Below are 17,788 nucleotides of genomic sequence, written 5' to 3' on the forward strand. Positions count from 1 at the left end.
AGACAAACTACAGAGTAAGCTAAAAATGTTACTTATATTGAGTGGAAACAGCCTTTTAAAGAAAGAGGGTGTTATTTATTCACGTGTAATGTGTGCCTATAGAGGCCAGAAGAATGTATTAGTTACTCTGAAACTGGAGATATAGGTGGTTGTGAGCCACCATGTCAGTCCAGGGGACTGAACCCAGGTCCTCAGGAAAAACAGCCAGTGTTGTTATTTTTCCGAGACAAGATTTCTCAGTGTAGCCCTGGGTGCCCTGGAACTCACTCTGTAGTCTGGACTGGCTTTGAACTATGAGGTCCACCTGCTTCTGTCTCCCAGTGCTGAGATTAAAGGTGTGCGTCACCACAGTTGGATTACAGCCAGTGTTCTTATGATCACTGAGCTATCTTTCCTGCCCTGAGCAACCTCCTTTTCTCTTGAGACACGGTCTCCCGTAGCTGGGCTCAAACTCAATTCTGTAGCCAACCTTGGACTCCTTTGACCTCCCAAATGATGGGATTGCAAGTGAGCATCGCTACATCAGGGTCACACAGATGCTGGAGACCAGACCCAGGGCTTCGTGTGTGCTAAGTAGGCCCTCCAGTGCTGAGCTACATCTCCAGCCCAGAAACAGCCAGTGTTAAGAGACTGTTTTCTGATTCCTGATGCACTTCACATACCCCTAGAAATGCATGTTTTAGGGATCCAGACATTGGGCCTGCCTGCAGTGCTTACCACGCTGGTGCAAAGCCCTGGTGTTCGATTTCTCCCCACCATTAAAAAAAAAAAAAAAAAAGGGAACCAGGGTGATGAGTGTTAAATAATTTAATAGTATTCAGATGTGAGAATCTCATCAGTAGTTTCTTTTTCACAGTCACAGAATTTGGCAAATGGATCCAGCCACTTAGGTGGATCCCGTCGGTCAGGAATGGGAAAGCCCCCATCTTCCCGAGAAGCAGACATGCAGTTTATCATCTTGTCCCTGGGTTGCCCTTTGCCGAATGCTTTCTCTAAAGAACAGGTGTCTGTTGGTTCCTGGGTATATCTGCCCCAAAGAGCACTGTCTCTGGTTTCCTCTGTCATGTCATGTGAAATCAAAGAGAAAGGTCACTTTCTGGAATCCTAAGTAACGACACACCGCAGGCTTTCTTGTGAGTTAATGAAAATAAGAGCATTCATCATAAATTATAACCATCAAGAAGTGTTGACAGCCAAATTAGCGATCCTTGGGGAACTGCGTGTTCTGCCTGCCATCTTAAATGCATGCAAGAAAGCACTGTGCGCATGCGCGGCTGTTGCAGCGACCTCTTCTCTATGTGGTTAGGTTCTTTCCTACTTTGGGAGAATTGGAACGCAGACACTGGGGGCTCCCAGGATGAACTCAGCACAGACTCACAGACAGCAGGCGTCAGAGCACCGGTGACTGTGTGGTGCTTGGGTGGCTGTGGTTGGACTGGGACGAGGAGGCAGGTGGTGGGAATAGGATCCCGGGTGGGAGGGCACATCACAGTAGGGGTCTCTACAGGGAATATCTGCACTGCAGATGGCCACTATTCTAGCCATGTGCAGCTCCACCCAAGCAGACAGCTGGGTGCGCACTGGGCTGTCCCCGCAGGACAAGTGGCTAGAGAGTTGATGCCAGTCACAGGGTCCTGGATTCTAGTCCCTAAAGGGTCACCTAAAACATGGTCAGTTTGTCCCTAAGGCCACTGAGAAAATGCAACAAAGGAACACTTGGGCCTCTCCCCACCTTGCTTGGGGATGACTGGGGTGAAGGAGTCCAGGACACAGAGCCCTTCCTGGACCTGGGGTCTGCCCGTCCCAGGACCTCTACCTGGCCCAAAGGGTGTAAAATGGTCCCCAAGGGCAATGACTGCTTTAAGCTGGACACCGACGTCATGAACAGCCCCGCCTATCTGGATTCTGTTTCCCCTATGACCCACAAAGCTTAGGCTGACTTTGCTTGCCCTGACCTTGGCCCCTGGGCTTGCTTTCACCATAGGTGAACTACAGTTGGCCTGCGGGCTAGGCTCTGCTAGACCCTTCATGGTGAGGGTTCTTGTTTCCTCAGCCAGCAAGCATTAAGGTGGTCGGTGTGGCTGTGGGCTGGGACCCTGGCAGCCTCAGAATCTCCGTTCAGCTGTGCGTCGGGAGGACAGGGAAAGCTCGGCTTGCCATTTTAAAAACCTCAAAGCAACACTTTACAGCCAGAAGCAATTCTGAGACTGTTGTCTAACCCAGCCTTGTGGTTTACTCTTGAGAACCAGGCCCCACAGAGTGTGCCCAGTGATCACAGCTAGGGCTAAGGACCTCATGCACCTCAGTAATTCTCCTTAAGGCAGATTAACTCTGGCACTCACCATCTGAGGTGATGTAGTTTGCATAGAATAGATAGAACTAAACGTACTTTAGCTGGAGTTCCCAAGCAGCTAGGACAGCCTCAGGGCCTTGTAGGAAGGCCATTGAATATGGATCACACCCGCCTTCTGCAGAGACAGGCAGGTTAGACGATCATATGGAGGAGATCGCTAGAATTGGGGAGCAGGGAGTTGTGGGCTTGCAATGTAACCCTAGAGAATGGGGTGGTGACAGTGATGGGATGGGGGTGGTGGGAATTCTTTTCATGCCCACGTGTTAGAGTAGTTAATTACCAAACACAAGGCCCCAGAGGCATGTGGGTGAGGCCTGGACCCAGACACCTGTGGAAGGCGAGCCTCATCCTGTACCACCCCACAGCTGTGTGAAACCAGCCAGGCAGGGCCCTTAACCTGGATGCCAGACCCTGGTCATCTCGGGGCGCCTGGCCTCCTACCATCCTGCCTAGCTAACACTTTACCACATCCAGATCTCTGTCCTGGGGTCTTCCGGTTTCTGCAGTAAGGAGAGAGTACTTTCTTCCGTTCACTGATGTGCACGTGTTGAGGCCCGGAAGGACAGGCCTGTTCTAAGATCAGTTCTCTAGGAGAGAGGTAGCCAGGTATGTGTGGCTGGAGAGAGGTCCAGCAGCTCAGGCCTGACAGGCACTGTCCTGTCCTCAAGCTGTAACACCGGTACCAGTGACAGCCATGTTCCCTTGTACTGTTTTTATCTTAATACTAGGCATTTTTCTAACACTTCTTTTTATTTAATAAAAAAGAGAGAGAGGAGAATCAAGTATTGTGTCAGTGTGAAGTATAAATACTGGCTTTAGATTTCATCACTTCATTTAGAAAGCCCAAATACCAGGGAGGCCGAAGGTCAGCCTGCTTTTGAGGATGTGGACCTTGAAGATGTCCCTGGGAGAAAGGCACACACCTTGCGGGGAAGGCGGGGAGGTTAGTTAGAAGCAGCCCGTTAGCACAAGGCACTGCCGCTTTCCACAAGGCAGCGTCAAACCAAGACTGGCCTAGGGGAGCACACGGAACATGTCAGAGAAGTGCCCCCCATGCCATTCTGTTCTCAGCACGCCTCCCAGGGTGGCAGCGCCGTGCTTGGTGAACAAAGTGCTGTGCATCAGGTGGATCTAGTGTTCCTCGCGGTCAAGTCCTCTCCTGGGACCAAGACCAGGGAGGGGCGAGCTATGCCTGTGCCATCACCTGCTGGATCCCCACAGGGTCAGGGGGGCAGTGCCGGTGCCCACACTGTATTCTCTTCACCAGCCGTCGGAGCTTGCTGGGGAAGGCTTTGTTGATGTAACGGTAGAGCAACGGCGTCACGGAGCTGCTTGAGAAAGCCAAGAACTTGGCCAAGTCCTTAGCAACCTGCAGGATGCCCAGATAGTGCCCCTCTGTGGTCCTCCCCCGTGAGGCCAGCACTGTGTGCCCCAGGCTCAGGTAGTAAGGCGTCCAGAGCCCAAACTGTGTGCACACGGTGGCCACCAGCAGCCTATGCACCGAGGGGTCCAGCCTGCTGGTGTCCTGGTCCAGGGGCGTGTCTTCCTTCCCAATCCTTGAGATTAGTGCCAGTGCATACAGCACAGCCAGGCCTGGCACCACATAGCCGATGAGCACCAGGATAGCGTCTGCAGCCTCCGTGTTCTGCATCCGGGCACACTCAGCGATGCGAGAAGACACATGGCTGCAGATGTAGAAGAGCAGAGAGGAGAAGCTGGTGAGCATGGCCCCACCCCAGACGAAGCCACACACGTGTCGGGTGTTGTACACACTGGCCATGTAGGTACGTGGCAGGGCACGTTCGATGTAGTAGTCAAGGCTCAGCAGGGCGGTAGAATACATGATCACCAGGGAAGCCACATTGAACAGGATGAGCAGTGTCACATGGGCCTCGCTGCTGAGGCTCCACAGGGCCCACCTGGAGTGGGCAGGGCCCAGCAGGTATGCAGGTGCCAATGCTGTGAGCACCAGCCCGGCCACAGCCATGTTCACGAAGTACACGTCCGGCATAGTCATGCTGTTCTTACTGGTCAGGTTGGCCAGCACCAGCAGGGCATTGTAGCCCAAGCCCACAGGGACACCTGCTCCCAGGTAGAGAAGCGAGAGGACCCAGAGCCCCAGGCGCAGGTTCCGGCACAGCGGCTCCTCACCCCACGCTGTGCTGTTGAGTGGGCCACAGCTCCACATGGCAGCTCACCCCAGCTTCACAGCTCTGCTGAGAGAGAAGGTACAGAGTTAGACTCCAGGAAGCACCCTCCTGCATATGTAGGGGTGTGTGTGTGTCTGCAAGCAGGAGGCTCCAGACCAGGCTGCTGGAGCCAGGCCTCTGAGACTTCAGGGACATTCATGGCCATGGTGAGACTCCTGGACCATTTCTGAAGGAAATCAGAGTTCCAGGTGACCTGCCAGACTCTTGAGCAGAAGCCTTTAGAAGCATATTACACGTGCCCTCCTGTGCCGTGGCCACACCAGCTGTGCCTTGGGCTTCTCACCACCATCAGAACTCCTGCTGCCTTTGGCACTGGGGGCTTTTGGGGACAGAACCCACACAACCTCAAACCACATCCTGTGCTGGGCCGCCCCAACCACCTTCCTCACCTGATGGCTATCCCCACCCACTCTCGTGTGTACAAGACAAGCACAGCCTGTCATCTGGGGACACACATCTGCCTGGTTCGGGGAGGGACTCAGGAGAACATATGGGTGGTGCACGGTATTAGGTGTCCCCCAGCATGAGCACACGTGAGCAAATGTGAGATATGAGTGTTGTACACCTGTAACCCCCGTGCTGTACCCTGTGAGCAGGGCCTGGAAAAGCTACTGCCCTGGAGCTGGGTACCAACCGGAGGACCAGGCGCCTCTGAGGCTGATGATGCCTGGGGGCCTAGCGTGGATGCTCCATTGTGCCCACATAATTTTCCTCAAACTGGCTGGCCCTTTGTAGTAAACTCTTGAGGCTTGCTGGGTTTGTGGGCACCCAAATCCACCAATGCTGGGAGACGTGGGAGGCCTGGGTGAGCCCAGGCATTCCTTTCCCTCCCCCAGGGTCACTGACCTATGGGGCAGCATAGAGCCCGTGTTGCAGTCTGTCAGTTAATCCTGATGTAACTGTGGATCTACAGAGAACATTCCTCTTTACTTGTTCTTCAGGGACAAGCAGTTCTTTAGGGGAAACCTTACATTCAAACTGTACTTCGACCCAACCAGACCTCCTGCCCACACAACCAAAAAACAGAAAGCATCTGAACAGACACACTGGAAGCAAACATTCCCATTTCCCAGAGTGCAGGGGACACAGCTAGGAAGCCAGGCTGCTGGTGTTGGCGATGGTCCTGCCAGCCTTAGGCCCCCACTGGGAGGAAGCTGTGCCACCCAAGCGCTGGTCTCCACTTGCTCGACACAGCGTACAGGAGTGTAGTGACTGTGCTATGGGTCAGGGCATTGAGAGGCAGGTCCTGCAATGAGGGACACTACAGATGCACAGGCTGGCAGCAGGCACCGGTGGGATGGGGAGGCTCATCAGGAGGAAAATGGAGAGACCCACGCTATGGTCTGTTCCAGTGGTAGCCATCATTCTGATGCCAGGTGCACTGTGCATTTCTGGACATCAGCTTGTACCCTCTTCCTCCCCAGGTCAGACACGCAGAGTTCAGCTCAGCAAGTAATGCTGGGACCCTCATTCGGATGCACATGAGAGGCCACTGAGTAAAGACACTGCAGTCCTAGCCTGTGCCCTCAGCAGCTAGGACAATGGATGAACAAAAAGCAAGGCCATGGAGTGGGGTCCTGGGAAGTGCTAAGTGGCTCTGCCTTCCTTCAAGGACAAATGCTTGCTGTATCCTCCACCAGACATGGGTTTCACTGGGTGATCCCCCCTCCCTGCCTGCTACTTCATGGGAGGGGGGCTAGAAAGTGGCTACTGGGGGTTGGTGTACCCCAGCACTACCCTCCTGGCTCCCTCCTGAAGGTACCTCTTTGTGGCTCCTCTGTTATTCCAGTCGCTCTGCAGGGTATACTTTGCTGCTCCTTCTGTTCTGCAGCACCTACCTCCCTGCACACTCAGCACGGGAGGCCCAGTCTCCGGGCACACTGGCTCTCCTTGGCTGCCTGGCTTTGGAGGGCAGTGGTGGCTGAACAGACCACACATTATTGGAATCTTATCCACCAGACCACAGCTCCATGGTCTCCAGGGAACAGTGGGTATTCTGTGGCCACTGTGGCTGGTATTAGTGAGTGTTCTGTCCTCTCCTGGTCACCAGCCCACAGCCATGTTCCTGCTGACCTGGTCTTGTGTAAACTTATAGACCCAGGCTTTATGGATATTCTCCACCTGGTCCCCTTTCAACCCTCCTTCCTCAACTTGGGACAGAGGTTATGAGAGCCCACGGGTCCTCTGATGAGAACAAGCTCCCCACCACTGATGACAGGGACCATGCCCTCCAGCTCACTCAGACCCTACATCTACAGCACTCTTACTTGAGTAAATCTGTGCAGGAACTCGGGTCCTGTTCTGCCCCTCCATGTCTGTGAGACTCTCACTAGTGGCAGGCCATCAGTTCTCGCCTCCCATCGGGGCTGCCCTCCCTGGCCTGCTCATCCTCAGCCCCACTCAGCCAGTAGCATCGAGTGACAGCCACCAGGCTCCTACCTGTATCACAAGTCCCTCCTTCCTTTGTAATATGGACTCCAGAGGCCAGCAGCAGGCAGCATGGCAGAGCCAGGGCCCGTGTCTCGGGAATCCCAGCCTCTCTGCAGCAGCCAGCGATGCGCGTGAGCGTGGCGCACACTCCTGCTGCACTTGTTTTCCTTGAGTCAATTACTCACACGGTTGCTGCCTCCCTTGGCAGGCGTGGAGGCCCCTCCCTATCTGTGTTTACAGCTGGTTTCGAGAGGAGAGGCGGCACTTGGACAGTCTGCCCTGCAGATCAAGTGTGCTCACGGCCTCTGCATCCGTCCCACGGAGCATCCAGCCCCTGGGTAGGGCCTGCAGGTTGGGTACAGGCAGCTCAGGTCCTGAGACCCAGAGCTTAGTTTAGTTCAGTCCTAAGTTCCCTTTTCTCTTGAGGAAATGAACTGAACAGACGTTTGTCTGTAGAACTGAGGACAAAATAGTTGGGCCTCACTGAGACTCTGCCATAGAGATGCTGGCTGCGTTCACTGTAGGTCCAGGGACACACAAGGCTCTTTGAAGGCACAGCAGCAGCACGGGGCGGGCTTAGAATGGAAAGCATTGGAGCTGGGGTGGGGGGTCTGTAGCCTCCCACACGTGCATTTCCAGATGTACGTGCATGTGACCTGCTGGGGGCCACAGGAGCAGACGGGACCTACTCTTTGGCTACAGAGTGCTGTTCCTGGCAGGACTGCTTGCCCCGCTGTGCCCCCATGCAGCCTGGTGGGCACAGCAGCTGCCCAGACTGCTAATGGCCTGCAGTAAGAAGTGGAGCAGGAGGTAGGGCTTAGGGCCTGCACTGGGCGAGCATCTGGGCTCCAGGGGAAGCATCGTGTGGAACAGTCAGGTTAGAATTCACTCAGTGTTCACACACTGCCTGCCATGGCCTGGCCCCTAGGTCTGAGAGCTGCACGGCACCGTTTATCCAACCTGGATGCACTGCAGAGGGTGTTTCTGGCCAGCTTGTGGGTGCCGAGCAGCTGATAAGCTTCATCCAGAACCTAGGTTTAACTACAGTTCAAAATAGTCTTACTCGTCAGAACTTTTATTTCAGATGGAAAAAAAAAAAACAGAATGGTTGCTTTCATTTATCTTCTGAAAGTGATATTCTTTGCTGCTTGCTACGCTGTTGCTCCCATGAGGTGCCTCCTAGCAGGGAGACCCCAAGAGCAGAGTGGCTGTGTGAGCTGCGACATCCATGTTAGGGTGTAGGTCTGACAGAGTGTGTCACTAGAGCCTGCGTCCCATCTTCTTTGCTCTGGGAATGTCCCTGTGGCCACCCTGAGAGTGTCCCTCCCACCTTAAGGTGTAGGCTGCGGCTTGGGGAGGAACAGCTGGGTATGGCCTAATGACAGGTGGATGCAGCAGGCAAGGCCCCAGAACCACAGCCGGTCCCTGTGCTTGGCTGTAGAGCTCTGGCCATGGGGACCTCAAGTCTAGGCAGTTCCCCTTGGGGCACCCTACAGTGGGGCTCCACCTGTTGAGGCTGTGGGCACCTAACACTAGTGTCTCAGTGAGTCCAGGGGCCTCAGCCAAATACCTTCTTTCGCCACAGAAGGGGAACAGGAGGCTGACCTCCATGGCGTGTGGGTGTGGATGTGTTCACAGGCCTCTCAGGGTTTCTATCTCCCTACATTTTCACTTCCTTCCTGTTCTCCTTGCTGCTGGAGAAGATGGACTTCCTGTAGCCAGTGAAAAATGATTTGGTTTCTACCCTCTGACCTGGGCTAGGCTGTCTTTCCAGTTAGCCAGGCCATCTGGTAATTTCCTTCCTGAGAAACTGGCTCACAAACCAGAGAGGCTGGGGAGAAATCCAATGGTCTCCACAGAGGTGCACTCTGTACCTGACAGTGTCAGGGAAGTTCCAGGGAGGTGCCACCCCATGCAGCAACGTGGGGACAGCACAGAGATGGAAGCCCAGCATGCAGACTGCTCCCAGCAGGTGTCCGTCACACTCTGCCTGCGAGAGTGCAGTGGTCATTATGACCCAGCTTCTGGAGCCCCGCCAACTGCTGCCACCAGGGAGAAGACATTCATTCCCTCCAGTCAAAAAGCACTGCCCGCCGGCCCCTCACCTCTCAGCCATCTTTCCCAGCACCGCCTTCCTCGCTTGTCTCTCTTGCCCTCATCATGCCTTCCTTCCGCTCTCGTTCTGGCTATTCCCATCCCCGGAACCCTCCCTGACAATTCCTGCCATTTCTACCCAGGTTTCCTTTGATTCCCACATCCCTCAGACATAGTACCAGGTCACACCTCTCAGGCCAGGCCAGTCCCTGACCCTGTCTCCTGTTCAGTGCTCTGTCATTCCTCCTGTTTGTCAAGTCCTGACTGGACAGCCACAAGCTCCTCATACTCATAGCCCAACCTTGCCACCAATGAGCGGCCCCCACACCATCAGAAGGGCGCTTGGTCTCTTCTGCCCTCCCTGTCTCTGAAGGCCCAGCCTCCCCACAGCTGGCCTGTTAAGTTAGTTTCAGGCTCCACTGAGTCCAAATGTGTCTTCCTCTAAAAGTACCCCCAGAGGATACTGTGGCAGCCCCAGCCCACACCTTCTCCCTCCATCTCCACATGGCCATGGTGCTGCCCACTAACCCTCAGAATCCGGCCAACACCAGGTCCACGCTCACTCCCATCTTCTCTGGGCGCCCTTATATAGTAGGTCAGCGTGTCCCTCATTCTGGCCATCTCCTCACCCCAGCAGGGGAACCTTGTCTAAGAGAGCAAAGGAGCTAGGGCCACACAGGCCTTAGGCTACCCAAGAGGACCGAAGTCAGTTCGTTAACAAATTCATTAGTGATATAGTGATTCACCTGCCTTCTTTCATACTTGCTTTTGTTTTCTTAATTACATCCATAAAAGAGTAAGGGGGTGGAATGGATCAGTTGCTAAAGCACTTGCGTGCAGACATGAGGGCCGGACCTCCAGGATCTATATAGCAGGCTAGGGGCGACTTTATACGTCTGTAACCCTAGCACTGGGGGTGGCAGAGCCAGGCAGATCCCAAGAGCTTGCAGGCCAGCCAGTCTAGATGAATCAGTGAGAAGTGAACCTGTCTTCAAAAATAAAATGGAAAAGACAACACCGGATGATGATCTCTGGCTTCCACATTCCTGTCTTCTCTCTCTCTCTCTCTCTCTCTCTCTCTCTCTCTCTCTCTCTCTCTCTCTCTCTCTCTCTCTCTCTCACCACCTCAGTTGAAAGCTCTTAAGGTTCCAGCATGTGAAGTCAGCAGAGGATGAAGGAGAGGGCGAGGAGGCCAGCCTCATTGAGCATGGGGCACATCTGTTGTGTGTAGGACAGAGATGGTCCTCACTCAGCTGGAGCCCTCAGCCTGCTGTCTTCACCATCTCTCCTCCTCTATCCCACAATGTAGCAAAGGGAAGAGCAGGGCACGCATGTCACAGAGGGCTGAGAGCAGAGCAAGGACCAGACCAGGCATTGGGACCAAGGTGGTGGGAGGCGCTCCTGTGTGTGACAAGTCCAGACGGCACTGAAATTTGCTTGGGGCCTGAGCTAGGTGTTGCTAGAAGACTGGAGGGAAAGACAATGGGTGCAAAGACAGTCCCCCACCCCAGCCAGGGTGGCAGCTCAGAATAGCCACCAGGGAGGAACTTGGGGCTCTGCATTCCTATTTCCTGCCCAAGCCGCCTTGCTGACTCCGAGATGACCTCAGCCAACCTGTTCATCACCCTTCAAGTCTGACAGAAAGGCTGCGTAATGAGCGCCGCCTCCATCCGGGTGAGGTGGGGCCTAATTAGTACTTGGAGCTGAGCAGGCCGGTGGGCACCTAGGCGGTGGCTCTTTCCTCAGACACCACCCTTGAGTTTCTGAGGACTTGGCTGTGGGCCTCCTGCTGAACAACCCTTCCTGTCCAGTGCCCTCAAGGGTGGGAGGCAGAGATGTCTTCCTGCAGCCCCGTTATCTCCCCCTTTCTGGCCAGTCCATGGAGACCTGCAAGATGGAGTCTTTAGCAAGAACACAGCTCTCCTCTGTTGACTTGAGTTCCTAAGAAGTGTCTATCCAGGCTGGGAATTCCCACCTCACTTTGGGCCCTGAGCATATAACTCTGGGGTCTTGGATTTTGTTGAGACAAGGGTTTCACTAGATAGCCCAGGCTGGCCTCAAATTGTGATCCTCCTGCTTCTGCTGCCTGAGTACTGGGATTCCAAGTGTGTCCAGTATGTCTGGCTCACCCTTGGACAATCTCACTCTGTGGCACTACTGCCAATCACCAGGTCCCTGCTCAGAGCTGGGTGCAGACAGGACTGAGTGGAACAGCACCCTGTGGTGTTTGCTCCACTGCCCAGCCCACCCTGTGGCACCCGTGATGAACAGCAGGGTCATACGCTACAGACCAGAGGATCTGGGGTCCTGAGCATCGGGGAACCAATAGTGTGGCTGCTCCTTTCCTTAACTATGCCAGGGCTAAGTTGGCAGTGGCCACTGGGCCTGAGTGATAAAATGGGATAGAAATAGGTGCACAACAGGCACTGCTGTCCCTACAGGGAACCCAGGGCTTCTGCATCCCTAACATCCCACATCAGGGTGTTTCAGGCACGGTTGTGTTACCCCTAAATAAAGGGTTGAGGTTTTGTTGTTATTATTTGTTTGTTTAAACAGGGTTTCACTCTGAAGGCCAGGCTTGCCTTGAACTCCTGATGCTCTTGCCTTAGCCTCCTGCATGCTGCGATCACAGGCATGAGTCACTGTGCCAAGCCCTGAATAGCATCCTTACTTACAGACACTGATTAGATCCCTGGCCTGATGTATGCTGCACTGCAGGAAGGCGTGTGAAAATGTGGGTGTGGCCTGGACGTGGGGGTAGTGAGGCTCTTGGGACACTCAGCCCATCTTCCTGAGACAGACAGGCACAGGGGCTGAGACTTTCGTGCCAGCCCTTATGCCCCTCTGGTTAGGCAGGTCGTTGGCATCCTGTCCCTCAGTTTCCCCAGATTTAGATTAGGAAACTCCTCCCAAGCATGTGAGTGTGTGGTGGAGGGGGAGGAAGGAGATAAGGCACCGAGGGTGCCCTGTGCTTGCTAAGCCCAGGAAGTGCTGGGCACAGAAATCTAGTCTTTTCCCTAGCTGTCATGAGAGCAACAGAAGCTGGTCTGTGACCTTTCGCTCAGACTCAGTCAACTGACACTTGGGAAGAGGAAAATGGAGGGAGGCTGGGCAGGAAAGCACGTGGGCTCAAGAAACACACTGCACGTGAGCCTTCATGGGGGGTGGGGAGTGCGGCTACCCAAGCAAATGTCAAGAAAGGCCTTCCAGAATTCACTCTGGGGACATGGCCACATGTGGCAGAAGCTTTGCAAATGTAGTCTGCTTGGGGATGGCACAGGGAGCTTCCTGGTGTTACTCTAATATTAAACCACAGGGTAAATAATTGGCTTCGCTGGCTTGTATTCACAACTTTCCAGGGAATGTGGAATTGGGAAGGGAAGTAGTTACGGGTGGGGGGGCAAAGAGGGGTGCTCCTCTCGTAACTTGAAGTTCTTGAAGCTCTGCGTCTTGCAGTGGACCCCTCATGGGGCTCCCTGCATAACACAAGCATAGCAGTGACCCTACTCGGGGTCACAGTCGCTAAGGACGAGAGTCCATTCTCAGGCTGAAGGTAAAAGCGTTTCAAGGTGAGACGCTGTCGTCTTTTCTGTATATCTTAATCTGAGAGTCCATGGGATCTAAATTAGGTTATTACTAGGGAATTTCTCTAGCAACAAAATGACCAGACTGAGTGAAAAATAGTGATCTCCTACAACCGTGGATGGCCAGAAGTAGCCAGAGGCAGCAGCCCCTAGAAAAGATTGGCATGCTGGCAGGCCCGGGGGGGGGGGGGGGGGGGGGCGGGGCGGCTTCCTGTTCCCATGTGGCTGGAGCAGACTCATTCACATTTTGTATTTCATTCCTTACCTACTAATCAATCAGGCAACCCCATCCTCTGCTGGGCATCTCTGTTGCCCGCTGCCCCACAGTTCAGCACCATTTGTCTACTAGGTGCCATGGCACAAGTCTGGTATCCTCCCTACTCAGGAGGCTTGGGTAGGAAGATCCCAAGTTCAAAGTCAGTCTGGGTTACAGAGTAATGTAAGACCAGCGTGGGCAACTTTGCGAGACCCTGCCTTAAAGTAAAAAGAGGGCTGGAAGGTGTGGCTTAGCAGGAGGTTGCAGGGCTGAGGGTGGCTCGGCAGGAACCACTTTGCCTACCTTCATCCCCAATATCCAAAAGAGAGAGAGAGAAAAGAAAAAAACAAAACCCACTCTTTTTCATTACAGGTCCTGGCCTACCTAGGGTCTCAAAAAAGTCCAGGAAAAAAAAAAGAAAGAAATCAAGATGAGACATTTCACAGATCTAATCATTGGGACTGGGAGCAGTGCCCCATTCTGTTTATAGGATCGTGTTTTAACTGTTACACCTGTGCCCATTAGAAACTGAGGCATGGGGCTGGAGAGGTGGCTCAGGGGATCAGAGTACTGACTGCTCTCCAGAGGACCTGGGTTCAATTCCTGGCACCCGTGTGTTGGTTCACAACCTCTGAAACTCCTGTTCCAAGGGATCTCATATCCTCTTCTGACTTTGAAGGGCACGAGTCAGCCCCTTGGTTCACATGAGTCCATATAGGTCAGCCCACCCGTGCATCTAAAGACCTTGCTCCCTGCTCATCTGGTATGTCTTTGAGTGCACCTTTGGGGACACCTCTCTGACCCTTCTCTGCTGTGCCCCAGTGCCTGGCCGGAGATATATAGACGTAAGGACAGCAGACCTGGACATGGTGCCCCCAGTACAGGACTGTGGTCATGCCCTAGCTCCTTCGACATTCAGAGCTCTATATGAACGATGACAGCGGGCCTTCAGCTGCTGTAGGCCTGGTGAGTTATTTTGTTATCAAGTGGCCTGCTGTGCACCAGGAGATGCTCAACTTTAGTTGCGTGTCTGAAAACAAAGTGCTTCAAAAATGACTTCTAGATGTTTATCTCCCTTTGCAGCAGTGACCGGAAGCCTTGGTAAACAACGCTCCACTGTAGGAACTTCTGGCTCAGGAAGGCAGGGGCTGCGGCAGGCTTTCTGCGCACATGGATTGCGCAGGCTAATTCCCGTAGCCACCCCTGCACCTTCCTGGCATGTGATAAGAAAGCCAAATGACGTACATGAGCGGTTTTGATTCTCATAGCCTTTGCTTTTCACAGTTCACAATGCAGAGGAAGGCGCATGGGCCAAGCAGCCAGCCTCAGATGCATTCAGCACAGCACCCTGTCTCTTTCTGTTTAGAGAGGCTCAAACTTGGACCAGGCAGCCTGCCTGAGATGCATAAATACAGCAGCATAAATACCACCCTGTATTTATTTATGCAGAGGAGCCCGCCTCCTGCCAGCTGCAGGAAGCTGCATGGGGGATAGATAGGTTGGGACCAAACCACCCCTGCCTCAGAGCAGGCAGGGTGCCTACATGGGACCCTGGGCTGTGTCTCCCCTGGAGCAAGATGGAACTCATGCTTTTGCTCTCGATTTACTCCGTAACTTGACCTTCTTTCCCTGACTAACAAGGTTTGAGGCTTTCTCAGACGCAAGGTGGGGGAAAGAAACAACAGAAACATAAATAAGAGGCATCCTGAGAACTGCAAGGAGCAAACTCAGCACAGATGGATTCTCCATTTCAGTCACTGGGTAGGCACACACCCCTTGTGGGCTCCCATAGCCTCCAGCTTCTATCTGCTGTGGCTCCACCTGCAGGAAGCGCTGGAAGCCACAGATCTTATCGTGGCCCCACTGGCTATTTTTACCATCCTGTCACAGTAGGTCTGGTCACAACAGTTGCTGACTGGGTTTGCTTTGGTCCTAATGCAGATGGGGAAACTCCTAGCCACTCCTCCTGTTGGTATGAAAGGGGCCCCAGGGTGAGCACTGGGGTGCACAGGTTGCCGGCTCCGTGTCACTCTGCCCCTCTGCTTTGTCTTAGAGTATGGGGGCTCTGTCAGCAACATCTCAAACGAGACAGAAAACTTACAGCTTCTCTCTGCAAACTTAGTCCCCTCTGCTCTGTGAAGCTTCAGGGGTATTAGAGTCCTGGGCCTTTGAGAGCCTAGGGATCGATGTGACTGACCCAGTGCTGGCCAGACTTGTAGGTTAGTGAAAGCCCAGCTTTGGCTGTAGGGAACCTAAGAGCCTGCAGGCAAGAGGAAGTAACTAGGGCAGGTTTAGGGAAAACAGAAAATTCAGTCATGAGCACTTACTCTGTAGACCTGTGATCTACTCCCCAAAGGCACGGCTTTGGTGTGCATCTCAGTATGTTTGGGTCACTAAAGGAGGGAATCATTACCACTTCAGAATTCCAAAGGATATCACGGGTGAGGAGAGAAAGCCCAGGGAGCAGCAAGCCCCCCTTCCAGCCTGTGAACCACACAGGCATTTCCCCCCAACTTGGCATTTACCATTCATTTCTCCACCACCATGTAGATCTGCTCAGCCTACACCTCCTGACCTAAATCCCCATATGCTCTCACATAAGCTCTGGGTGGATGTGTCTCCTCTTTCTCATGAATCCACACCAAGTCTACCCTGACACATTGTATCCTGGAAGACACCAGAGGTTCTGGATTGGAAATCTGGACCTTGTGGTAGGTAGTTCTTCATACCCTTAGTGTAATTATTAATAGTGTCTCTTTGCACTCTCAGCGATAGTATCTAGTTCCCTTATGCATGAGCGGCGTTGGGACATGGTCAGAGCCATTTCAATGGTATTAATTTACAGTTCTTTAAAGCTAGCTTGTCCCCAGGTCATCAATTGCCTCTGATACATGCATGAATGTGGGGGTGGATACAAATGTCCGGATGCTGGGTCAGGACATGAGCAGGATTGCAGCTCTCAAGTGCGTATTCACAGACGGGGCGCGCTAAAGTGGCAGGTGCTGTTCTGGACAGCGGGTACCAAGTAAGCCCTAGTCGGCATGCCTGCAGACCTCATCCTTCACCTGGGGTTTCTAGTTTCTGGCGTTGCCTCTCGTACCTGGTGACTGTCCAGGGCAGACGGCGCCAGTTCCGCTATCTCTATGCTCTTAACCCTCAAAAGGGACGCAGAGGTAACCGTAGAGTCCCAGGAGAGCCCGTCGCGGGCAGCAGATCTGCCGCGTGCCGGGGGTTCAGGACCGCGCGCCCGGCCCCTGGCGCCCGCCCAGTGCAGACCAGCGCAGCCCAGCGCGGTCCCCTCCCAACCAGGACGGAGCTCTCGGGGGCTCCCCGCCCCAGGCCCCACTCACCGCTCGCTGGGCAGCGGCCCGCGCACCGGCCACTGGCGGGCAGCTGGGCTCGCAGGAGACAGCGGAGCTCAGGAGCTCACGGCGCGCACGCCGCGGGGGCTGTGTACACACGTGACCCCGTCCCTCCCCCCGGGGGCCGCTGGCGTGGTCCCGCCCGCAGAGCAACGCCGTCAGGCCCCGCCCCCTCTCCCGACCGACAGCTCCTGTGGCCCCGCCCTTTTCCTGGCGCGGTCGCCTATTTCCCCGTAGTCCCCGCCCCCGGTCCGAATGGACAGTCTCCGTGGCCAGCCCTGGTCGCCATAACTCAGGCGGGCCCCGCGCACCTGCCCCCTTCCAAGTTTGTGGCTTCCACGACCCGTGACTCCCGGGCCCTAGGGGCCTAAGCGATGCGGTCGCGGGAAAACAGCCTGACCCACTGTGTAGCTGCTGTCCAACGTGAAGGCGGAAGGATGCCGTTTACTATGCCATGGTTTGGCCTCACACTCTGGATGTGAGGACGTTTTCTTTAGAGAAGTTCAGAAAGCCCTGCATTTCTTCCTCAGCACCACATAAGCCGGAGATAGTGGCGCATGCATGGAATCCCAGAACTCGAGGTAGAATAGGAAGGATCAGAAGTTCAAAGCCATCCTTGGCCGCGTCTCCTGGGATATGTGAGATCTTCTCTTAAAAACAAACAAACAATAACAAAAAAAAATACACACAAGAGACAGCCCACCTGGACATGATGGTGCCCATCTATTTCCTCAACACTCAAGGCAGGAGCAAGGAGGCCTGCCTTAAATCCAAGGCTGATCTGGCTTACAAAGCAAATTCTGGGCCAACTGGGATTACAAAGCAAGACCGTCAAAGAGGGAGTAATAGCCCATTTCAGGGCCTGTGTTTGCACCCTGGTAACCCATGTCAAAAAGGCTTGTAATCCCAGTACTGGGGAGGTGGCAGGCAGATCCCTAGGGCCCCTTGGCCAGCTGACCAGCCTAGCTTACTTACTGTTTCAGGCCACCACCCCACCACCCAAAAACAAAAACTCAGTTTTATAATAACAAGGTGGACAACACCCAAGGAATGACAACTAAGATTGACCTCTGAGCCCCATAGGCACACATACAAAAACAAAGCAATAAATAGCCTAAACCCTCAAGATTCCTGGTCGGAGCCTGGGCTGTATTACCCCATCTCCGGAGCATCGGGCCTCCAGGGGCCTAGCAGAGGGTACCTGTGAGGCTTTTGTTCACAACTAAGGAGTGCCGTGAGTTAACTGAGCCCCGAGCACAGAGGGCCCGCTGGGAGTCCACTCTGCAGGACAGAAACCACAGTGCAGACGTTCAAAGTGAAGGCATTGCTACAGGAGAATTCAGGCGGGAAGACCACGGAAGGTAGAGGGCCACAGCCTCCCTCTGACTCCCATCGCATAGGCTGGGCCCCAAGCTAGACAACTCGGGTGTGGTGTGGGTGTGTGCAGCAATGTCTGTCCTCCTGCCCTGAGGTCCTTGTGTGAAAATCACCAGAGATTG

At 54.1% G+C, this 17,788-nt stretch overlaps 2 protein-coding genes across 6 annotated transcripts in view; one reads left to right on the top strand and one right to left on the bottom strand.

Moving 5' to 3' along the window:
• The window catches only part of C3H7orf50 (chromosome 3 C7orf50 homolog), a 100,227-nt gene that overhangs the window by 59,501 nt on the left and 22,938 nt on the right, over positions 1-17,788 (top strand). The gene's annotated exons all lie outside the window — the stretch shown is intronic.
• Gpr146 (G protein-coupled receptor 146) lies at positions 803-16,395 on the bottom strand. 4 transcript variants are annotated; one of them, XM_057764192.1, is made up of 2 exons: positions 16,278-16,395; positions 803-4,566 (listed from the first exon to the last, which is right to left on the bottom strand). In XM_057764192.1, the coding sequence occupies exon 2, from the start codon at positions 4,539-4,541 to the stop codon at positions 3,540-3,542; it is 1,002 nt and encodes a 333-aa protein (XP_057620175.1). In that variant the 5' UTR covers positions 4,542-4,566; positions 16,278-16,395; the 3' UTR covers positions 803-3,539. The 4 variants fall into 4 exon arrangements, with proteins under 4 accessions (XP_057620175.1, XP_057620176.1, XP_057620179.1 ...); XM_057764193.1 differs by having other exon boundaries at positions 803-4,569; XM_057764196.1 differs by lacking the exon at positions 16,278-16,395 and adding an exon at positions 7,003-7,230 and having other exon boundaries at positions 803-4,569.

Source organism: Chionomys nivalis, chromosome 3 (assembly GCF_950005125.1).
Source record: "Chionomys nivalis chromosome 3, mChiNiv1.1, whole genome shotgun sequence".
In the NCBI taxonomy this organism is placed as follows: domain Eukaryota; kingdom Metazoa; phylum Chordata; class Mammalia; order Rodentia; family Cricetidae; genus Chionomys; species Chionomys nivalis.

Bases quoted from the DNA above. Each gene is read 5' to 3' on its own strand.
- Gpr146 (XM_057764192.1), bottom strand. From the start codon at position 4,541: ATGTGGAGCTGTGGCCCACTCAACAGCACAGCGTGGGGTGAGGAGCCG.